The sequence below is a fragment of the Dromiciops gliroides genome, chromosome 1, assembly GCF_019393635.1.
Source record: "Dromiciops gliroides isolate mDroGli1 chromosome 1, mDroGli1.pri, whole genome shotgun sequence".
Taxonomy (NCBI): Eukaryota; Metazoa; Chordata; class Mammalia; order Microbiotheria; family Microbiotheriidae; genus Dromiciops; species Dromiciops gliroides.
In genome coordinates, this window is record NC_057861.1 from 737,635,081 (window position 1) to 737,660,241 (window position 25,161).

The following is a 25,161-nucleotide window of genomic DNA, read 5'->3' on the forward strand; positions in this document are numbered from 1 at the left end:
TTATTAAGCACCTACTATGTGTGTAGCATTGTCCTAGGAGTTGTAGAAACAAAGTATAAAATGAAACAGTTCCTGGGGTGGCTAGGTGGAGCAGTGGATAGAGCACTGGCCCTGGAGTCAGGAGTACCTGAGTTCAAATTTGGCCTCAGACGCTTAACACTTACTAGCTGTGTGACCCTGGGCAAGTCACTTAACCCCAATTGCCTCACTTTAAAAAAAAAAAAAAAGAAACAGTCCCTGCCCTGGAGAAACTTGTGTACACACCTGCACCCACCCACACCTTCAATCCTTAAAGACCTAGTTCCCACTTTTTCCCATTTACCAACTTCCCTCCTACCCAACCAATTAACCAAGAGGCATTTGATTAAGTGCCTAGATGCTAAGCTTTGCAGATACCAAGACAAAACAAACAAACAGTGCCTGCTCTCCTGGTGTTTACATTTTATCAGGGGAGATAACACACGCATTGATTCATATTCACAGATAAAATAAATACGAGGTCATTTTTAGGGGCACTAGAACTTGGGGGGACTCAAGAAAGTCCTCCTCCAGAAGGAGGTCCTTGAGCTGAACTGAGAGGAAACTAGGACTTCAAAGAGGTGGAGGCATCACAGATGTGAGGAGCAGAGGGAGGTGCTTTACCAGGTTTTTATTTTGGGGGGGAGGGATGATCTAGGATTTAAATTTACATTTGGTGTCAGCTATAGGATTATCAGCTAGGCTACTACCAAGGAGATCAGTAACCTTGGTTTTGGTCCAAATTTGCTAGGCACACTTTTCTTTTTCATCACTTCTTGGCCAAGACTCAGCTCAAATGCCTCCCCCTATGGGAGGCCTTCTGGGTTTTGCCAGGCACAAGCTTTCTCCCTTAATGCTATCTTCCAGCTACTCTCTCTCTGTTTTATATAAACATATTTATGTACACATCAATGAGAAGGTAAGCTTCTTGAGGGCAGGAACTTTTTCTTTTGTGCCTTTCTCTGCATCCCCAAAGCTTAGCACAGGACTTGATGAAGAGAAGAGTAAGCACTGAATAAATGCTCACTGATTGATTGATTGATTGATTTTTTACAGTTTATTAAAATGCCCCTGACATTCCTCTCTCATCAAGTGAGCATAAAATTCATTTCCTCTGGGGATTGTATGGGCACGAATAGCCAGGATTCCTTTTATTAAACACAAACAGTAAGTTCATCTCTATGAATAAGCCTGAGGAATCCCCAGTCCATGTATAGTCTACAATCCACCATGTAGCATGTGGATGTTACCTTTGTGTGATGCTGATACTGGAAGGAAAAAAAGATCCAGCAGGATCCATGACATAAAAACAAAGCCTTTGGCTCGGGGATGTCAGCTAGGAACTCTTCCAAGGAAACCAGCAAATAAACAGGCCGGTTGTAGAACTGGAAGAGATGTCACAGTAATTACTTATTTGGGGAAGTGTGGCATAGAGCACTGGGGGAAGGGAGCCTACTGTGTGCTAATGCTTTACAAATATCATCCTGTTGGATGGCATTCCACTGGGACTCAGCCAGACCTGGGTTCAAATCTTGCCTCTAACTCTTACTAGCTGTGTGAACACGGCCAAGTCATTTGACCTCAGTTTCTTCATCTGGAAAATGAGGTTATAGTATAGAGTATATCCTCATAGTGTATCAACTCCATAGGATGATTCTGAAGTTCAAATGGGGTGAAGTCTAGAAAGTTCAAAAGAAAAGTAGTCATTACAATTCCTGATTGAGACCAACTGCAGCTGTACCGTCAGACCATTGGCAGACCACAATAAATGTTCAAGGGTACTAAGTTGCTGCCTCTCACACATCTAGCTCATTAGCCATCCTGCAAGGCCTATAGCCATGATTCTTACACAAAAGTCCCTGGTGCGGTGCTCTTGACATCATCGGTCCCTTTCACAGGTGCCTGATTACTTTCCCATAGGTGTCTGATTACTTTTCACAGGCTTCTGATACGATGCGGCTTGCCCACTTGGGGAATTTGCCTTTAGTGAACTGACTTTAATTATGATCCGAGACTTTGTTAAATAACACACAAGCTACAGCAAAGCAGCTTGGGTCCCCTGCTCCTAAATCAGTTCCTAAGATATTTTCTCAGGTGCTCTCCATGTAAATGTTTCCCCTATTTAGAGCCGGAGGTTAAGCTAACATGATATATATACACTGTTTGAAAGTCACTGTAAACTCGGGAGCCTTTTCAAGGCTCTGAAGTGGGGTTTTCCCCCCTTTTCCTTTTCCCAGCATGTTTCACACTTCAGGCATTGTTCCAAATATTGATCCAGAGTCACGGGGACAGCACTCCCCAAGCGAAGCAATTTAGTCGAGATTCCCTATTTCACCATTCCTGACATCATAAGTGAAATCAATGTCTCTTGCTAGACTTATGAGCTTCCTGCTATTACATCCACTCTGGGATCCTGTCAAACGACCCATCTTGGCCTCAGCTGGTGCCATTGTCTGGGGAATTCCATGGATAGATGAGTTAGGGGGAAGTCAGAGAGGTGAATGGCTTCCCAAGTAAAAGACTGTTTTTCTTTCCCCCCTTTCTTTCTAAAAATAAGTTGTACTGATGCCTTTTATTGTAACATAACCATCATTTCTGGAAATACTCCAACCCCACCCCCTCAGCCCATTGAACCCTACATTGGAACAAAATAAAATAGCTAAGCAACAAACACTTAACACCGCCACTGCATCTGGGAATGTTTTCCCCATCAGTCCTAGTAGTTTCTCACCTTCCTGCCAGAAGAAAGAAACGTATTTTTCATTGTCTGTTCTCTGGGACCATTCTTGGTTTTTCTTAATTGCTTGGAGATCAGGTTCTTTTAAGTAGTCTTTTCATTTACTCTGTGCCCTCAAATTAGGCATGCCTTGAATGTGGGCTGGGCATGCCAAGCCATCTCATTGGATTACTGTTATTAATGAGAATTTCCGTGATCTAGACCTAGTTTCAAGTCACCATAGCAAGCACACATTGGCACCTGCTCAGCTACTTAGTCTTAGAGGACTGGAGACTGTGTGTGTGTGTGTGTGTGTGTGTGTGTGTGTGTGTGTGTGTGGAACACTGAGAATTTAAGGGAGCTGACCAGAGTTGACCCCAGGTCCTTCTGACTTTGTGGTCAGTCCCTTCCTCACTTAGACAAACCTGGCCCTCACACTCTAAGCACACTGAGGGTAATCATTGTTTTGGTTCTGTTTATTTCTCTACCTCAATCTAAACAAATTTTTTCATATTCCTCTGGCTCCCTAATATTCAGATTTTTTTTGTTGCACTACATTCATATGCAAGTATTTTTCAAGACTCGGGGCTGGGGAGAGTCCAGGAGAATGTGAGTACCCCGAGGGCAGAAGTTGATAATTGCCTTTCATTGTTTTCCTAGTAGTTAGACCACACCTGACACTGAGCTAGTACTTAATAAATGTTTGGTTAGACTGACTCACTGCTTGATCTCCGGGTCAAAAGTGACAGTTTAGTCACCTGTCTTGGTTCCAAACTGATATTCGCTGACATTGAACCAAACCACAGATCACTAACAAGGCATTGGTTCACGTGCCTTCCCACTAGAAAGCCGTTAATAAAGAAATAGCCGGTATTTCAGCAGCCTGTGTAGACTGGTAGGGTGATGCTGGTCTGCTTGATTTTTCCAAAGCTCCTCAAGTCAGGAGGGGGAGTGCTCTTGGCAGAATCCAAAGAAATGGCCTGGCTAAGGCTTTCTTATTTGGAAGGGCAATATCAAAATGGTACTAGGAATCACAAAATATCCCAAAGCAAGCCATGTGGAAATACAGCTTTCAAGTTCAAGAGGTCTATTGGCATCCTCCTCTTCCCTATCAAGACTGGAAAAATATAAACCCCCAATCTCATGGTTAGAAGCCGGGTTTTTTTGCTGGGAAGAATTAAAATGACAGCCGGCTGTTGACAGCTGTTACGTGATTTTCTCCCAGCGATGTCCTTATTTGGGGAAGAGACAATTTCGCAATAATCATTTTCAGTTCACACATCCCCCACTTCATTTTTCCTTGTCTGTGAAATGGGGATAACAATGCCAACCTCATAGAGATGTCACCCGGATTATTATTTAATGTTTGCAAAGAGCTTGGGAGGTGAAAAGAGCTCTTGCTAAGTGCTAAGCATTATTATTACTGCCTGGCGTTCACAGATGTAGCTCCTGTCACTACCTCTTATGGATTTCCTTCATTGTGTTCATTATCCTTTGTGTAATAAAGTTTCCCATCAAACTCCCTCTTTTCTCGGGGCTTCCTTTGCTTTAGCTTGCTCTCTCTGACAAAGGAGATTCACATAGCCTCTCAAAGTTCTTCTGGGACCTCCGAGATTTTCTGTCTTGGAAGAAGAGAGTTCATGGAACAATGGAAAGAATATTAGAAGATCTGGGTTCAAGGGCTGACTCTTTCACTTCCCTTCTCTCGGCTTTGGGCAAGTCATTGCATTCTGGAATTCCCTCTGCTTAGCCGTAGAATGGGAGGGTTGGGCCAGATGGTTTTGAAGGTCCCTTTTTGCTTTAAGTCTATGACCTCACGAACAAGTTTAATCATCCCCCATGGCTAACCAAAAAAGCTCACAAACCGGTGTTTACTGGGTACTCCTAAATGTGTGCTCGAAGGGGTTGTTGTCTTTCATGGGTTCCTGGGCACACCTGCTACTCCTCCATTCTCCTTCCAATAATACAGACACTGGGATGAGTTATTCCCCTGAGATCAACAATTTGTCGTGGTGTGTGGTCATGCCTTTTTGTGTAAACACATTGGGCCATTGTCAATCCCCTTTCCTAACTTAGACCAGACAATAGTTTCTACCTTCAAGGGCCAAACTACAGTCAGAAGGAGGTTTCCCTCTTGCTGAATGCAACTTTTGCCCAAGAATTTTTGGCAGGACGTCTGATTTCAGTGGGACAGGTAACTCTTGTTGAGGGAACTTCTTTGCCGATGCAGATCAACCCATACTGAGCAAATTATAAGCTTAAAGACTTTGGGGAGGGGTACTAAGAGTTTAAGTGACTTACCCAGCGTCAAACACTCAGTATATGTCAAGGGTAGAACCTGAATCCAGGTTTTCCTTACTCAAAGATATGATTTCTATCCACCACATCACACTGCCTCTCTTGCCCAAGGTTATACAAGGGCAAAATACCTAAGTGGAAGGAGCAGTGATAGAGTTACTGTAGAAAAATGTGCCAGTGGACGTGATAGTTTACCTCCATGGGCCTCAGTGTCCTCATCTGTAAATGGAGAGGCTGGGGCTAGATGAAAGCTATGGTCTTTTCCAGTTATAAGTCTCTATGATTCTATATTATAACTCCTCCTGGGAGCTCTGGAATCATTGAATTTTGCCTTTTTTCTTTTGGTTTACATACTTAGACTCAGTCTATGAGTAGAAAAGGACCTCAGAGACAGTCCATTCCAATCCATTCCATATTTGATCAGCACACCCTTCTACAACATATTTGATAATTAGCCCTTCAGTCTCCTTGAAGATCTTTACTGAAGGGGAACCATCCCACTCTGGAGTTAGCCCATTTCCCTTTTTCATAGCTATGAAGGGAAGGAAATTCTTCCTCGTATTAAGCTGAAATCTCCCTGTTGGTACCTTCCACCCACTGATGTCCATTCTGCCCTCTGAGGCCAAAGAGAACAAATCTCTGTCACAGGCAATTGTCCTAATACTCGACAACAGCTATCATGTCCCATGTCTCTGCTTCTCACTCAACATCCCAGTCCTTTTAACTGAATGTCACATAGTATGGATTCTAGGTTTCCAGTGTGTTCAATGGAGGGCAGAAAGGGTATTGAAATAACTCTCTCTTATCTTGTGGTTTTCCTTTGAAGTGGCTCCCTTTTGCTTTCTGTGTAATGGAGAGACCCAGCTCACTTAAAAAACAAGACAGAAAAAACAATAGAACTAGAGAAGTCCGAGCCAGAAAATCTCTCTAAGAAGATTCCATTTCCCCTCTGACTCCCACCCTCTTTGCCAGGACAAAGGCTCACTGCTTCTCATATTAGGTTATTTCAATCCCTTCCTACCTACTTCAATGTTTCCTTTGGTTTTTCCTCTGGAAGCCCAATGAAGGCATGGGTGGGGTCTGTGTCCTGTGCAGGAAACCTACTATTGTTCTCCTCTACCCAGAGAGAGGTGGGAAAGCTCACAGCTACTTATCTTTCCATACCCATCTAAAGGGCCTGCTCTTCTGCATAGGGTAGGAGGTGGGACTAGCTGATGCCTAAGACCCCTTTCATCTGTAAGAGTCAATGCTCCGCTGTACTTATCTCTTTAAGTTCTTCCTGGACTTCTCTTGAAGGCCACTTGGCAAAGTGGAAAGGGCACTGGGCTAGAAGCCAGATGTCCCTGCTTAAAGTCCCAGATTTGCCCCTTGTTAAATGTGGTGGGATATCTAGCTTGCAAGAAAACATACCAACAGATTCTCAGGATCTTTCATCTTTTGCATAATGACATCCGACCCCACAGACTGGGATGAGCATTTGCTTCCTGTCTGTTTCATAAAAGCATTTTTTCTTTCCAGAGTAGGGGGAGTGAGTGGCTCATTCCTGAGCTGGAGGGATGGGGCAGAAACACGAGAACTATGACCTGATGGAGGTGAGCTGAGAACATCTCAGCTGGGAGCAGTGAACGATGCATATCCTGGGCGCGCTGGGTCTCTTGGCTGCCTTTCTGTGCCCATATGCTCTGAAAAGCGCAGTTCCCAAGCTGGCGAAGCACTGGCCCCAAGTTGTGGCTGCCAGGCATCGATGGGTTTTAAACGGGGAATGTGCTTTCCCACTGAAAACGTTTCTCTCCAGTGGGGTGTCTTTCCTGGTGCCAGACCAAGAACACTAACACCACATGTCTGCCTGCACTTGAGCCCACCTGTTAGCAGTTCTGGGATGAGGATTCTGTACTGACAGAGACAGAGATCAAAAGTATGATGGCAAGGGAGATCCCTCCATCTACTGAGTCAATACCACTGAACTGAACTCAATCCAGCAAATGTCTGTTAAGCCTCTACTCTGTGCTAAGCACTGGGAGCTAGAGATACAAAAACAAGTAACCATCCCTGTCCTCAGAAGGATTGCAGTCTACTAGAAGACAGACAGGAAAAAACTTTACAGAATATGAAATCCAATCCTCTTATTTTATAGATGAGGAAACTGAGGTTGAGAGTGGTTAAATGATTTGCTGAGGGTCACAGAGCTGGTGTCTGTGGTAGAATTTGAACTCAGATCTTCCTGACTCTACACACAGCCCTCTATCCATTGGGATAGACTGGGTGCCTTGGATACAGATAAGTAAATACAAAGTAATTGGGGGGTGGGGGGATGTCATGGGAGAATGACGACACCTGGGAGGAACAGAAAAGGTTTTGGGGAAAGAGCTAGCCCCAGAAGTGAGCCCTGAATGGCCCTTGGGATTTTAAGAAGCAGAGGTCATATATTCTGTGAACATGAGTGCCTAGGAGTAAATCAGACTTCAATGATGACTACTGGCAAATACAGCTTAGCCTAGAAGGAAAGAAAAAAAAAATAAAGCAAATCATGAAATATGTAGGTTCTAACTTATAGTTCCTCGGGCTGCCCTACAAGCACCTTTCTGAGTCCTTTCTTAGGATATGTAAAGCCATTTCTTAAAAGGACCAATGGTTCTGTTCATGTTCCTTATGATGGAGGTGAAGAAGAAATGTACCATGTTTGCGCTTGCTTGCAGAAAAATCAGGGCTAAAAGCAGGGAAGATAAAATCTGTCTCCTTGGCAATTTTACTCTTAGGGACCAAAGTAGATGAACACAAACAGTTAGGGTCCTCCCATTCCATGTCCTATCGAAGGGGAACACCAGCAAGGCAGCCCTAGTGAGAGGAAAAAAAAGGGGGGGCACTATTCTTTTATGGGGGCTCACAGTTTACTTTTTTAATTAATTTTCCTGTTGTTGTTCATGAGCACCATGGTGCCTATATAAATCAGCCTGAGTTCAAGGAAAGGCTTCATTAAAAAAATATAAATAATCAGCAGAAGCAGCATTGTGTGGACTGCTCTGGAAATCAGCTACATGGTACTCATCGATCAAGGCAGTCGAGAGGATGTAGAAATCAGGTCATATTTACAAAAGGTAAGGATGAATGTTCTCCTGGGATTGTGCTCAATCTCCTCATCTCCCCAGCACCCAAACCACAAATATCTCCACCATGTGTTGATGCTTACTGTCGCCTTCTTCAACGGAGCACATTCTTCGTTAGTAATAAAAGGGTTGTATCAACTTGGGGCACAAAGAGTGAAAACTCTTTCTTTCTCGCTGGCATCACAATTCTTTCTTCTCTGTGGAACTCCCAGATTGAAATATGCAGGTGTAATCTCTCTTCTTCGTTCTAGTTCCATATCACCAATAGTTAGACATCTTTCTCTGGATGTCTCCTAGGGATCTCATATACTCCTTCCTAACTTCCCTGTTTTCTGATGAAGGCAACATGATCCTTCCAATCATCAACTAGGAGTCATTCTCTCTTTCATCTTCTTCATCCCCATATCCAACCACTCTTTTTAAAATTTTTTTATTGTTTTTGCAGGGCAATGAGGGTTAAGTGACTTTCCCAGGGTCACACAGCTAGTAAGTCTCAAGTGTCTGAGGTGGGATTTGAACTCAGGTCCTTCTGAAACCAGTCAGTGTTTTATCCACTGCACCACCTAGCTGCCCCCTCAACCACTCTTTTTTTTTTTTAATTTTATTTATTTATTTATTTTTGGTGGGGCAATGGGGGTTAAGTGACTTGCCCAGGGTCACACAGCTAGTAAGTCTCAAGTGTCTGAGGTGGGATTTGAACTCAGGTCCTTCTGAATCCAGAGTCAGTGTTTTATCCACTGCACCACCTAGCTGCCCCCTCAACCACTCTTAATGACTCTACCTCCATTTCTCTTGTTTTCTTTTCTTTTTTTTTTTTGTGGGGCAATGAGGGTTAAGTGACTTGCCCAGGGTCACACAGCTAGTAAGTGTCAAGGGTATGAGGCTGGTTTTGAACTCAGGTCCTCCTGAATCCGGGGCCGGTGCTTTATCCACTGTGCCAACTAGCTGCCCCTCCATATCTCTTGATTAGAGGCAGCCAGGTGGCACAGTGGATGGAGTGCTGGGCCTGGAGTCAGGAGGACCTGAATTCTAATTCAGCTACTTCTTAGCTGTGTTATCCTGGGCAAGTCATTTCACCTCTTTCTGTGTCAGTTATTTCAACTGTAAAATGGGAATGGTGGCATCTACCTCCCACAGTTATGAGTATCAAATGAGATATATATTTGTATAGTACTTAGCACAGTGAACTGGCATTTAATAAATGCTTATTCCCTCCTCCCTTTTGTTTTTCATCCAGTCACTTCTCTCTACGATACGGCCATCACTAGTTCTAGCCCTCATCATCTCTTGTCTAAATTACTGCAAGAGCCTCCTAGCTGGAGTCATGGCTTTCAGTCTCCCTTCTTCACGAATACTACACTTTCTTCCCTTTCATACTACTCTACATTCCTGTCACAGTGGCTGACACTATGAACTGTTCCATGAACCCAATTTTCCATGTCCCAATGTTGTGCCCTTCCAAGGCTATCCCCAATGCCTGGGAACCATTTCCTTTCTCATTTCTGTTTCATAGACTCCCTACCCTCCTTCATGGGTCTGCTCAGATGCTACCACCTATTGAAAGATTTTCCTCCTCCTGAATGTAATGGGTTATGGGAAAGCCTTCAGGCGCATCTCACCACTTAAGGTGTCTAAAAGAATTCATATTAGAGATCAGCTCTTTGTGCACAATGAATGAGGGGAAGCCTTTATAGACAATGGAAAGTTGGCTTCACATAAGTGATTTCATACAGTGGAGAAGCTACTAGACCATAATCAGTGTGGGAAAGCCTTCAGTCAGATTTCAGACCTTAGGAGGGAGCAGAGACTTCACACTTCGGAGAAATAGTTTGATTGCAATGAGTATGGAACCCTTTCAGAAAGAAGAGAAAAACTTATGCTACATAAAATAACCGATCCTGGAAAGAAAACTTGGAATGAAATTACTGTGGACAACTCTCCAGCAATCATAAGCTAATTCAGACTTGAGTGCAGTCCTGGGAAGATAAGCAATATGGAAAAGCCTCCTACTACTTTAGAAATGATAGAAAATCTTTTGGATAAAAAACAACAACAAACACAGTATCAATGAGATCAATATAAGAAAATGTTTAGCAACTACTGAAAGGCAATGCAGTACAGTAGAAAGAACACTGGATTTTAAGCCAAAGGCCCCAAGTTCAAATTCTACCTACCTTGTTCACTCTTTTCACTTTTACTTGGGTAAAGCCCGAGGCATTTATACCTCAGCTTCCTTATGTGTAAAATAAAGGGATAGGGTTAGATGTCACCTAATATTCCATCTAGCAATAAATCTATGATCCTATTATTTCCCCTGTCTGTTAATACTCTCTCAGTTCCCAAATGATCAGACATTTTCTGTTCAGAAATAAAGTAAATGCTTACTGTATGCTAAGTGCAGTTGGAGTTTAATAAATGCTTGTTGGAATGCACTGGATCCAGAGTGATGCCATCTGAGAAACCAGTACTGCTCTGGGCTCCTAAGAGCTGGCACAGGAAGGAAGCAATCATTCATGTCCTGGTGGGAGGGGGCGCTGCTTACACCCCAGTGCCTGTTTCTGAGCCTGGGGCAGCTAGGTGGAACAGTGGATAGCACACTGGCCCTGAAGTTGGGAGGCCCTGAGTTAAAATATCACTTAATGGGCAAGTCGCTTAAGCCTAATTTAAACATCTGGGGGCATCTCCAGTCATCCTGATATCTATTTTGCCACTGGATCCAGATAGCTCTGGTGGAGACAGTGAGGTTGGTGACTTTGCACAGCCCTCCCTCACTTAAATACAATTCACTGCAAGTCTTGACACCACCCCAAAGTCATGGTCCTCTTTGAGAATGAAGGACAAACAACAACAAGTATGGTTTCTGAACCCAGTGTGAGGCATGAACTAAATTACAAACAGAAGAGATGTTCTCAACTGTGCATGATGAGGGACACTGTTTCCTAAGGCCCAGTGGACCATTCTAAAGACAAGCCTCCAATTTACCAGGAAGAAAATCAACCAGGAAATGTTTTAGGATTTGGTCTCCAATGCCTAAATGAACACTAATGACCTGTCATTTGCACATGAAAGAAAAAGGGAGGGTGCTTGATAATGTTCCTCGACTTGACAAAGCCCACACATGGGCTGCCAATGGATTTTTCCAGGAGTACTGACTGGTTGGTCCAGGCCCATTCACTGATATTAGTTAGTTTCACTTTGATCAGTAGCACCATGACCATGACCTGGAAGGGGAAAAATCTGTGGTTGTGGAACTGAAATTAATTTGCTCATCCACAGAATGAACCTGTGATCACAGCCTCATTAATATCATACTTCAAGCAACTGAGCAAGCTAGCAACTGACTTGGCTACTCAATGCCATTCAATCAATAAAGCCAACACTAAGTGCCACGTATTGTGTTGGGCCCTGGGGTTACAAAGACAAAAATGAAGCTTTCCCTAACATGATAACAATAATAACATATTTATTTACCAATTTAATATTATTTATTTTTTTAAAAAAATTTTTGGTGAGGCAATTGGGGTTAAGTGACTTGCCCAGGGTCACACAGCTAGTAAGTGTTAAGTGTCTGAGGCCGGATTTGAACTCAGGTCCTCCTGACTCCAGGGCCGGTACTCTATCCACTGCGCCACCTAGCTGCCCCGCTGATTTAATATTTTCAAAGTCCTTTGCCTATATTATCTCATAAGGAACATATCTTAGTGGAAGGATGGAGAATGCGATATGCATACACTTAAGCCAATACAGAGCATATGCAAAGAGAAACAACTGAACTTCAAGAGGAAGAAGTAACAAAGGATTCATAAGTAGGGGAGAGGCCTTGGGTAGGAGGTGGCCCTTGGGCTCTGGTTAAAGGAAGCTAATATTGCTTACCCAGCTATGGCTAGGAGACGGAATGTTAAATACTGAGCAGGATAGAGATATTAATAAGCCAGTTCGATTGAAATATAGAGTAAAGAAGAATGACATGAAATAAAGCTGGAAATCTAAAGTCTGGAAGGTCTTTCCTGTTTCTCTGTCATTAAAGGTAATTCCAAACCCAAAGACTATGGGACTGGAATCTATGACATTAGTGATATCAATAGGAGGTTAAAAAAGAAAAAAATTCTTCAGTGAAGCTCCTCTGCTCAAACTTTCTACCAGTAAGAAGAAATAGTGGTGGGTTTTTTCCTCCGTTTTATGAATGTCTAGGAGGGTGGTTGTCTAAAAGGGAATTAAGTGCTCACATCAGAGTTTCTTTTAACAAGATAATGCGATTCAAGCTCATTAATTTGGTGAGTGCAAGTGATTAAATTGGAAAAAAAAGAGTACTCTTAATTCTCCCCCCCCCCCCCAATAACTGAAAATGATGATTCCAATGTCAAGTAGCATTTTCAGGCTAAATTAGCAAACAAAGAAGAGAACTCGTGTTTTCTTAAAACACACACACACACACACACACACACACACACACACACACACACACACACACTTCCCTGCTCCAGCTCTCTTGATTTATAATAAGTGAGGTTATGGATGTTCTAATGTATGTGCTTCAGCTGTGTTGTTCCAAAGAGATGAACCGAGGACCTCATTCTAGTGAGATATACAAGAACTCTTCCCCTCATCAAAGGGTTAATGGCTCAGGATCCTGGAGATGATTTAGACAATTCTGAGCTCTCTTCACTTTTCTTTCTGCAGTTTTTCTGGGCTACTTTAATTAGATCTTCTAATTGAGTTATCAGATCAAATGGATTGGGTTCTATTGTGGCTTGCACAGGTTTGGTTAAATTAATAAGTCACATCTCCCCATGTCCTCAGAAGAAATGTTATTTTATTATTATTATTATTGTTATTATTATTATTATTTTGCCATTCATCACTCCGAGAGTGTTCACAATGGATGGTGTTTAGCACTTAATCACGGGTTATTCTTCCTCCTGTGACCCGGATGGGCTGCAGAATAATGGGAACCTCGTTCCATTAAATCATAAACTCTGTCAAAGTTATTTACTGAGAAAGAGCTGCCTTGTGAATTAACTCTGCTGTTCAGCAGTCCCCTCACCCAAATACTGTTTCATTTACTGTAACTGAAAAACAAGGTTATGGACAATATTCGTTATGAGTCTTTCTTTTGAAGGAACACCGTTGTAAGATAATAGGTATTTTTTCTGATGTCTCCCATTGTTCTATCATTGGTACCTTTAAGAAAACAGCAAAAATGTTTTTTTTTGTTTACTCGGGTTCAAAATCCTTGTGCTATGGTACTTAATGGTTGTGTGACCTTGGGAAAGTCACTTAACCTCTATGGCCCTTGGTTTCCTCATTTGTAGAATGAAGTGATTGACTCAGTAACCTCGGAGGCCTTTCTAGTCTACAATCCATGCTCTTGTGTTCTGTTAAAAAGCAGTAAGAATACTTGGGAGAGTAAGCCCTCTGGAAATCTTAAGGCATCAGCATGATGTTCTTTCGATCATCCTCCCTACACTTCTCCGTGAGCTAAAATTTTACCCAACCTCCAATGACCAGAGCAACAGCCATGATCTCCTTCCTGTGGGGTCCTTAACCCTTCCAGACTGAAGTAGAATCTCCTTCCTATAAAGCCTCAGAGTGCTTCCACACTCTACTCGGCAGTATTCTTATTTGTGAATGTTTCACATTCTCTTCTGTTGTTACTGTTGTTGTTCAATATTGTCCAACTCTTTGTGACCCTATTTGGGGTTTACTTGGCGAAAACACTGGAGTGGTTTGTCATTTCCTTCTCTAGCTCATTTCACAGATGAGGAAAATGAGGCTAACAGATAAGTGTCCTTGACTCCAGGCCCAACTCTCTATTGACTGCATCTGAGACCAGATTTGAACTCATGAAGATGAGTCTTCCTGATTCTAAGCCCAGTGTGCTCTATCCACTGTGCCACCCTGCTGCCCTGTAAATTTGTTGAGGGCAAGGTAAGGTCTTAGTCATCATGGTAACTCCTACAGAGGGCCTAAATATGGTTGGCCATCAACCACTGCCAATCCCTTCAGTTGAAGGGATTACTTAAAACCATGTCCAGATTAGTGGGAATAATGAAGCCCCTGGAGTAGCTGTATTATTAGAACTCATACTGCATATTTCCATTGGGCTAGAACCAATGACCACATTTTACAATACTATAACTTGAATAGTGCAAATTTGAATATATTCAGTCATTTAAGAAGATTCACTATGTGCTCTACTGGGTCCCTAGCTCTGAGAATCATAGGATCAGAGATTTAGAGTTTAGGGGGACTTAGATGCCATCGACTCCTCTTCTTAGCACAGAGAGAGTAAATGATTTGCTCAGATTCACATAACTATTATATTTCTGAGGCAGGATTTGAATTTGGGTCTTCTTGATTCCAAGTCCAGGACTCCATCTGGTACACCATAGTGCTCTGCTAGCCCAGAAGAAACCAAAAGACAATTTCCCCCACTCAGGATCATAGCTGTCAGGCAATAATGGTCCTCAGAAGCTATCAATCCCAACTCCATCATTATAAAGCTAAGGAAATTGGGGCCTGGGGAAGTTAAGGAATTTGCCCAAGGCCACATATACAGTACTAGAGTTTGGATTTGAACTCAGGGCCTTTGACTTTTTTTTTTCTTGGTGAGGCAATTGAGGTTAAGTGACTTGCCCAGGGTCACACAGCTAGTAAGTGTTAAGTGTCCGAGGCCAGATTTGAACTCAGGTCCTGCTGACTCCAGGGCTGGTGCTCTATCCATTGTGCCACATAGCTGCCCCTAGCCTTTGACTCTTGAACCAGTGTTCTACATTGCCTCCCAATTTAGAGAGAATGAAGTTTTGGAAGAGGAGAATAGAAATGCTCTAGAATAAATCTAATGTACACAGTTTCCTCATCTATAAAATGGGAATAACAATACCACCTACCTCCCAGGATAGTTATGAGGATCAATTGAGACAATACTGTAAAGTGCTTAGCACAGCACCTGGCACATAAATGTTGGTTATTCTAATTGTTCTAATTATACAGGAAAGAATGTCCAGAAAATTCAGGGAAGCTAAGGTTCTGCTAACACACCCACTACTGAAAATAGCAGTCTGTTAAATTAAGACTTTTCTATTGATTAGAAATGTCAGCACATGAAAAGGTTGACCAGGCCTATGTCACTGATCTAAAATAAATATGGCAGGAGGGTTCAAATCCATTTGCATTTCCTCAAGGACACTAAGGAATGAGGATTCTTTCACTCTTTGTACCTATATGCCCACAGCCTGGCACAGTGCCCAGCACAGAGTAGGCACTTAATATGTATTTGCTGATTGATTGATAGATAGAGAGAATACGCTACTTAAAACAAACAGATGATTGTTCCTATCAACAGAAGTATAAGCAGGGCTCTAACTCATTCGTATGAGTTGTGTTTTTCCCTCTGAGGCTCACAGTCTTAGCTCTAAAGTCTTCCATCACTGAAACACCAGGTAGCTGAAATGAGCAGGTAGATGTTGCCCATCAGGGGTCATTATATTTAAAATGTTTGGTGAACTATTATCACTATTGTTATTAATAACAGAAATTGCTCTTATATTTTGAAATTTGGAAAACACTTTCTATACATTATCTTATCAGTCTGTCATGTTTATTTTCCTCCTTTTCTTAGAAAAGGAATGTTCTGGGGCAGGTAGATGGCGCAGTGGATAGAGCACCGGCCCTGGAGTCAGGAGGACCTGAGTTCAAATCCGGCCTCAGACACTTAACACTTACTAGCTGTGTGACCCTGGGCAGGTCACTTAACCCCAATTGCCTCACTAAAAAAAAAAAAAAAGAAAAGGGATGTTCTCTGTCATAGATTTGGCTACTAAGGTGCTGACTTCTTTAGATGCTGCATTTTGCAATGAACTTTCACCAGGGACAATTAGAAAATGATATAATATGTCAGGATATCAAAATCACTCAGCTCCTCAAATAGGGTGAAGGTCTATGCAGAAGGAAAGTAACATATTAACACCATCTTCACAATGGGTTGCACTAGTTGGTTTCGGAGGTGCTTTTCAACTCTGTAGTTCTTTAATTCAGTTCTGATCTTTGGATGGGAATGTGCTGAAAAGACTGTTGAATTTGGAGCTGGATGCCCTGGGTTCAAATCTCACCTCTGTCACCGACTGTGTACATGACTTTTGGGCCAATCCCTTAATCTCTCTGGGCCTCAGTTGCCTCCTCTGTAAAAAGAGGGGGTTGGGCTCCATGAATGGCCAGGGTCCCTTCTAGCTCTAAGTCTAATTCTGTAGGGAGACCTAGTGAAACCATCTTGTTATGGCCCTTTTTGGAGTTGGATGAAGTTTTAAAATGCATAAAATACAATATATAGGATTAAAAGGAAACCAACCATACTGAAACAAAGTCATCAAAATATTTTAAAAGTTCACAGGTTCCCTCCCAAAGTCTATTTTTAAAAAGATTTTCTGCATTTAAAAACATTAGTCTGAGAAGGTATCTTATAAGCTTCACTAGATTTGACGGCCCATAGGCTTGTCTGTGGCACAGAAAAAAATCAAGAATGTTTGATTTAGACAGGTTTAAGACATTTACACTCACTGGATCATAAACTTACAGCCACCATGGACTTTATTAATCCTAATGAACGGATACTATTCTCTGTACATTGAATCAATCGAGCAACCAATATTTATTAAGCACTTACTTATAGGGGCAGCTAGGTAGTGAAGTGGAGAGAGTACCAGCCTTCAAATCAGGAAGGCTCATCTTCCTGAGTTCAAATCTGGCCTCAGATACTTACTAGTATAGACCATGGGCAAGTCACTTAACCTTGCCTGCCTCTGTTTCCTCATCTGTAAAATAAGCTGGAGAAGAAAATGGCAAAGTACTCCAGTATCTTTGCCAAGAAAACCCCAAATGGTGACATGAAGAGTTAGACATGACTGAAAACCAACCAAACATCAAAACTATAGGATTGGAATGGTATGAGGGGTTAGAAGCAGGTAGGTGGTACAGTAGATTGAGCACTGAGTCAGGAGTGAGGAAGACCTGAGTTCAAATCCAGCCCCAGACAAATGGGCAAGTCATTAACCTCTATTTGCTCTGATTTCCTTAATTGTAAAAGGGGGATAATGATAGCATCTGCCTCCCAGGGTTGTAGTGAGTTTCAAATGACATAATATTTGTAAAGTAGCTGATACACAGTAGGTGCTGCATAAATGTTATTAGGATTAGTGCTGAGATAAAAATAGATCAGTCCCTGCCCTCCAGGTGCTAAAATTGGAAACAAAGAGGACCTTCCTCACTCTGACTCTCATTTTGTTTACTAGAAGGATTGATTAGGAGCCACTATCATTTACAAACACCTTGAAGAATCAGCACAGGAACCTCCAATGTAGTCCCAACATACTCTAAAGAATGAAGACTGACTTCTCCTGTTAGGGAAGGACCCCCGGATCTGCTCAAATACACAGGAAGCTACACTCAAGGTAAACCTTTTTCCACTTCGACAATTTAATGCAATGTAAAGCATTATCTTGCCTAACTTTCTTAGGTAATAAGGTACCTGCAATCTATATATGTATACTGCTGATATATTGTATGCTCATCCAGGTTTTCAGGGAAAAGCTTTCTAATTCATAACCCCAGCAATTTTGAGCTATGAGAGCTTGAGCTCACTTGTGATATAAATTCCTCATCCCCCAGATGTCCTTTCTATACACTTCTCACAAAATAATCAATCCCTGAGAGCCCCACTCTTTCCAAGTAAAGTCTCCTGGGAGACAGCCCCTGAGTTCACTTGTTTTCTGTATTTGTAGCCAGGCAAACTAACTAAATAAATAAATAACCCAGGGAAGGTTTTCCAGGCCTGCCGGAATCCAGGTATTGTATGTGCCCCTGGGTTTTTTAATCCTCAGGCTGTGCCTGGACAATAAATCACGCCCTTGACAATGCTTTGACCCCCAATTATCGAAAGCCAGGCTTTTCTCTAGGGAATCTGGTTAGTCTGTCTCCTGCTTCTCCCAAGGTCCTCAAACAAAACCAGACAAACTGAAACGGAAAAAAAAAAAATCCATGTTCTGAATCCCTCTTTCCATTTTCCTGTGAGTTCCTGTTCAGACAAAGACCATCGGCATTTTGGAGCACCTCCTTCAGCCCAGACAAAGAGACACTTGAAGGCCAGCGTCACTCTGGGTCCTTTATGGACAGACCCAGGGAACACAAGCATATTTGCCCCTGTGCCTATAAAGTCAACAAGTCGGTTAATTTGTCCTGGTTTTGAATCACTTTAAAGGATGAAACCAGCCAGAAGAATGCTAGGGGACTCCCCCTGCCACTGGTTCAGAAGCCAAGAGAATCAGAGGAGTTTAGAGGGGCCTCAGTGGGCAGCTGATCAACCCATGGCCCTGAACCCAAACTGCAGCCCTGACAAGGGCTCATGCAGCCTCTGCTTGAAGACCTTCCAAGGATGGGAAGTCCACATTTTTCCTTCTGAGGCCAAACATAACCCTAATCTCTCTTCCAGGAGAGCCTTTCAAATATTTGAAAATGGAATCATGGATAAAGGACTGGACTTGGGGCTCAGAAGACCTGGATTCAAACCCCACCTTTGGCACGAGCAATGGCAAGTCACGTGACCTTTCTGTGGCTCTATTTGCTCATCTATAAAATGAGGGGTTGGACTTGAGGGCTCTAAGATCACTTTGATCTGTAAATATATACTATTGAGATTGCTATAGTGTCAGGCAGCTAGGTGGTGCAGTGGATAAAGCACCAGCCCTGGATTCAGGAGGACCTGAGTTCAAATCTAGCAATCTAGCGTCAGACACTTGACATTTACGGTGTGCTCCTGGACAAGTCACTTAACCCTCATGATCCCCCAGAGAGAGAGAGAGAGAGAGAGAGAGAGAGAGAGAGAGAGAGAGAATCTTCCCAGAGTCTTCTCTTCCTAGGGCCTTTAACCACTCCTCATTTGGTAAGAATTCGAGGCCCTTCCATTATCCACATTGCTTTCCCATGGACAAACTCCAGCTTATCAACATTTTTCCTAAAGTCCCCAAATGGAGCAAACTCACCATTTTTCCAGAGCTTATGAGAATAACAACAATGATAGACATTTGTATATCACACTGAGGATGATAAATCAATCACTTTACCTTCCTTTTGTTATTTGATGCTCCATACACTCACCCTTTTACAAGCCAAAGAACAGATTTAAAGACAATACAAAAAAGAAGTTAAGTGGTGTGCCTAGGGTCACATAGTCAGCTAGTGCCAAGGGCAGGCTGGATTCACACCCAGAGACCTCCCATCTCTAAGCCTAACACTCTCTGAATCAAGGTGCCTTGAAAGCTGGCTTGGGAAGCTGACTCTCAGACTGAGAGACCAAAGAAAGTCACTTCTTTCTTTTCTGCTTCCTCACGACAAGATCTAGGGCTCCTGGGGGCTCAGTCCTATTCAGTTCAGTCTTTTCCCAGGAAGGGGCTCACAGCATCTTATCATCCTTAATTTTTATATATCATGAAATTGACCAGAGCCATTTTCTGCCTTCCCATGAGAAATGGTCCTATTTCTTTCACAAGGGGAAATGATAAAAGGTAAGTTTTTGTGATTCCTGGGGACTTCTTATAAAGACAGGTAACTAATGATGGGGTTCTGGTCCCAAGAACTGGAAGGAGAGACTGTTAAAATGTGGCTGATAAAGTGATGCCAATGATCTAGGGCAAGTCACTCAACTGCTCTGGCCTCCATTTTCATATGTGAATAATGAATGAGGCAACCTCCATGCTGTCTTCAAGATCTAAAACTATCAGCCTTTGTAGGAAGTGGGAGTAGAACATAAGTCTTCCAGGCTTCGAGGTCATCTCTCTAGCCACCATACCAAGATGCCTCTTCTATACTATGATGTGACCTTGGATAAGTCACTCAACCATTCATTGCCCTATGCAATAAGGAAAGTTGTAGAGAAAATGCTGACTCATATTAGTAGAAGGCCTGTCCTTACAATGCTAGGTTGCAGATGAGAAAAACAGTGTTACTAGTCTAGAAATGGGAATGTTAGCTTCTGATAAGTGATACTGAACTGAAAGGGGTCCTCAAGATTACCTAGTTCAATTTTGTCTTCTAGATAAGGGGACTGAGGCCCAGGGAAATTCAGTCATTCCCTGAAGGTCCAGCAGGAAAGAAATGGCCAAGCCTGGACATGAACCCATGTCTCATGCCTCGAAATCCAGGGCCCCAGAGGTCTCAGTGGTGTATGTATGCATCTGTCTTTCCCACATCATTGGCCTAGCTAGAATTTATCCAAGGCCCTCTGGACTCCAAATTCATTGCTTTCTCCTGCACCAAAAAGTCCAAGGGATTACAATACTTGTAACTAGTGAATTGTCTACTTAGAAGTAGTAGTTAAAAGCTAAAGGCCTTTCTAAGGCTTTTATCTTCTCAATTAGTTCCCAATTCTGCATATAAGGACTGGCCCTCTGACTTGCATTTTGCATATGTATACTTTAAAAAACAAACAACAGTGGATAGAGCACAGGCCTTGGATTCAGGAGGACCTGAGTTCAAATCTGACCTCAGACACTTGACACTTACTAGCTGTGTGACTCTGGGCAAGTCACTTAACCCCAATTGCCTCAACCAAAAAAACAAAACAAAACAAACAAACAAAAAAACCCAAACAAATACAACTAGCTGTAGTTGTTCTGGGCACCTTTCAATTCAAAGTCATTTTTTTGCCTGCTTGTTCCTCAACATAAAAAGAAAGTTCTTGTTTATACCAACAACAAAAGGAAGGAAGGAAGAAAAGAAAAGAAAAGAAGAAAGAAAAAGAAACTAAGAAAGAAAGAAAGAGAAAAAGAAAAAGAAAGAGAAAAAGAAAAGGAAAAGGACTGTCTTCCAGACGCAGGGCACTTGGTCCCCATCTACCTTTGGAGGCTTCAGTTCCCAGTGGATTTTCCAGGTCTGTCATGTCATGACTCCAGGCATCTTTGACAGCTGACTTGGACACCACCCTGTCATTCAGGTTCTGCTGTGGTCGAAAGTTATTCCTCAGATATTCCACAGATTTGACGTGATCTTGCTGTTCTGTGGTAAAGATGGAATAGAAGGCCTCCATCTGGACACAGGGATTGGGGGTGGGGGGAAGGAGGGAAGAAAAGTCATTAGAAAAGCTGGTGTGGTCAAATGGGGGGAAGGGCTGATAAGAATGAAAAATGGCAGGAAGTGTTGATGCCAAGATGGATAAACCCAACAGGAAACCAGGCTGCCCACTGAAATCACTGCCAAGAGCCTTATCTATGTCTGTCCTGCCAAGGAACAAGGAAACACTTAGCCTGGGCTACTCGAGGAACTCTCATGAACTTGAAGCTTCAATTGTACAGACTGCTATGCCAATGCCATTGACAGTGAAGGTCTGACTCACCTAACCTATAGCCTCACATCCCCCATGCCTATTAGACGTCCTGGACTGGATGTTCCATTGACATCTTAAACTTGACTGTCTAAAACTGAGCTCATTATCGTTCTCCCCAAACCCTCCCCCCTTTTAAACTTCTCTATTACTGTCCAGGGCAGCACTACCCCTCCAAGCTCCCAACCTAGGTATCACTGCTGACTCTCCATTCTCTCTCAACTCCCTATATCCAATCTGTTCATCATTTCCAGCTTATCCTTGTTTATACAAAGAAGTATTCATGTTGTGTCCTCATTAAGACTGTAAGCTCCTTGAGAGCAGGGGCTATCTTTTGCCTTTCTTTGTCTTGCCAGTGCTTAGCACAGAGTAGGTGATTAATATATGCTTACAGACTGACATCATTACCCTGTTATGTCTCTTCCAGATAGAATATGATATTTTCCAGTTGATCAGCTCCCTTTCTAAAACGTGGTGTCTAGATTTGAATACAGTACTCCAAATGGAATATTTCGGTTTTCCTTGGAGAACAACTACTTGGAATGAACTGAAAAGACCATCTAGAGAAAGTCCAGTGAAAATTCACCAAATCTGCTAAATAATAGAACATATAACTCTATGGGGAGATGTCAAAGTCTGGGGTGAGGGGAAGGATAATTTAGCTTAAAAAAAAAAAAGGCTGAGGAAGGGGCAGCTAGGTAGTGTTGTGGATAAAGCACTGCCCCTGGATTCAGGAGTACCTGAGTTCAAATCCGGCTTCAGACACTTGACACTTACTAGCTGTGTGAGCTTGGGCAAGTCACTTAACCCCATTCCCTCCCCCCCAAACCAAACCAAACAAAAGGCTGAGGAAGGGGATAGAATTTGGTAAGAGTTTTCATAAGGAGGATGCTAATTGGACGCTTCTGATATCTGGAGAAAATCAAAAGGGAGGAAATGGATTTAATTTTCTTTTTTTTTTTAGTGAGGCAATTGGGGTTAAGTGACTTGCCCAGGGTCACATAGCTAGTAAGTGTCAAGTGTCTGAGGATAGATTTGAACTCAAGTACTCCTGACTCCAGGGCCAGTGCTCTATCCACTGTGCCACCTAGCTGCCCCGGATTTAAATTTTAAAAGGAAAAAGTTGGGCTGCCTGTTAGAACAAATTCAAAACAAAGGGCATGAGGATGGGGGAAAATTGGGCATGTTTAAACAGTCGGTCAATCAGTAAATAGTTATCAAGCATCTACCTATTTATGAGGCACTTTGCCAAGGGTTTGGGATTTTTCTTTTTTTCAGGGGTGGGGCAATGAGGGTTAAGTGACTTGCCCAGGATCACACAGCTAGTTAAGTGTCAAGTGTCTGAAGCTGGATTTGAACTCAGGTCCTCCTGGATCCAGGGCTGGTCCTTTATCCACTGAGTCACCTAGCTGCCCCCAAGTGGTAGGGATTTTAAAAAGGGCAAAAGATTTTTTCTATCCTCCAAAAGCACACAGTCCCTTGTGGGAGACAACAGGTGGGTAGCTGTGTACAAACAAGATATGTACAAGACAAACTGGAGATAATCAAAAGAAGGAAGGTGCTAGAATTAAGACAGATCCAGAAAGGTTTCCTATAGAAAATGATATTTTAGGGGGCAGCTAGGTGGAACAGTAGATAAAGTACCAGCCCTGGATACAGGAGGACCTGAGTTCAAATCTGGCCTCAAACACTTGACACTTACTAGCTTTGTGACCCTAGACAAGTCACTTAACCCTCATTGCCCCACAAAAAAAATAATAATAAAAATTACAATTACAATTAACTGGGACTTGAGGGAAGCCGGGGGGGGGGGGGGGGGGGTGCGAGATAGGGAGGATGGGAATTCCAAGCATGGAGGACAGCCAGTGAAAATGCCTAGACCTGGGAGTGTCCTGTGTAAAGAGCAGCAAGGAAGCCAGTGTTACTGCATTGCATTACAAAGTTGGGGGAAGGTATAAAGTTTAAGATGGAAAGATGTGGGGGAGAGTAGGTTAGAAGGGCCTTGAATGCCAAACAGATTTTTCTATTCAATAGTGGATGAAGCCCGTGGAGTTTCTTGGATAGAGTGAGTGACATGGTCATGCCTACACTTTAGGAAGCTCACTTTAACAGCTGAGTGGAGGGTAGACTTAGGTGTGAAAAGACAAGGCAAAGAGACCAAACAGTAGGCTATTGGAATATTTACAGGTATGAAGTAATGAGGGCCTGTACTAGGGTGGTGGCAGAGTCAGAGGAGAGAAGGGGGTAAATATGAGAAATATCACAAAAGCAAAATCAATAGGCTTTGGCAACAGATTGGATGTGGGAGGCAGGTGAGAGTGGCACCTAGGTTATCAGACTGGATAACTAGGAGGATGGTAGTACCCTCTATGTAAAATAGGGAAGGCAGGAAGGAGAGGGTTTTGGGGGAAAATAATACATTTAGGTTATGTTGAATTTAATATTTTTATGGGACATCCAGTTCAAAATGTCCAATAGACAGCTGGAGGTGTGAGACTGGAGGTCAGCGCTATATAAGTAGACTGGAAAATTAGCAGCACAGAGATGATGATTGAAGCCATAAAGCTCATGAGATCACCAAGTGAAATAGTACACAGGGAGAGTAGAAGAGGACCCCAGACAGAGCCCTGTGGGACACCCAAAGCCCTTGGGCATGACCTGGATGAAGATCCAGCAAGGGAGACTGAGACAGACTGATCAGATAGGTAGGAGGAGAGAATAACATCATGAAGACCTACCGAGGGGAGAATATAAAGAAAAAGAAAATGATCGACAGTGTCACAAGCTGCAGAGAGGTCAAGAAGGATGAGGATTGAGAAAAAGCCATTACAGTTGGCAATTAACAGGTCATTAACAACCTTGGGGGAGGAGAGTTTTGCTTGAGTGGGGAGGTCAGAAGTCAGATTATAGAGAGTTAAGAGGCCAGTGAGAAGAACAGAAGAGGAGAGACCTATTGTCCACAGACTCATCAAGCAGTTCAGCCACAAAAGGAAGCAGAGGAATGGGGGTGATAGCTACTGGGGATAGATGGACCAAAGGACAGTTTTTTGGGCATGGGGGGAGACATGGAGATGATCGCATATGTAAGATAAAGTGACAGAATAGAGATTACAGATGGGTTGATCTGCTACAAAAGAGAGGAATGGGATAATTTGTTCGAGTTAGAGGGGGGTTGTCCTGACAAGGAAAAGGGCCACCTCATTATGTGAGACTGGGGTGAAAAAAAAAGGATCAGATTAAGGAGAAGGGGAGGGGAGGAAGCTCTTGGAGGATAACTTGAAATTTTTTCAGTAAAATATGGGGGTGTGGGGAGGGGAGCTCTGAGAGTTTGGAAGAGGAATGAAAAGCTTTGGAAAGCCTGCTGTGGTGAGTGGGAAAAAGAGTCAATTAGGGAGATATAAAAGGATCGCCTTCTTGCAGCAAGGGCTCGGCCGACATTAGGTAACTAACACACATTTGTAGCGGATCCACTCAGCATGGTGGTGTGATTTTCTCTAGCTTCTTTTAGTAGCATCTGAGTAGGAACAAAGGCAGTGGATGGGGGGGATAATCCAGGGCTGAGATCAGCAGGATGGGGTCGGGGTGGGGCGGGGGAAGGGATTCAAGAGAAGGGGACAGTCTGGAACTGAACTGCTTCTCTAAGGGGTCATGATGGG

At 42.9% G+C, this 25,161-nt stretch overlaps 1 protein-coding gene across 2 annotated transcripts in view; it reads right to left on the reverse strand.

The window, feature by feature from the left end:
* Positions 1-25,161, reverse strand: part of PTPRG (protein tyrosine phosphatase receptor type G) — an 848,612-nt gene that overhangs the window by 152,048 nt on the left and 671,403 nt on the right. For both annotated transcript variants that reach the window (XM_044004271.1, XM_044004263.1), the window contains exon 8: positions 21,022-21,211. In XM_044004271.1, coding sequence (XP_043860206.1) covers positions 21,022-21,211 — 190 coding nt within the window. The remainder of the gene's footprint in view (positions 1-21,021; positions 21,212-25,161) is intronic.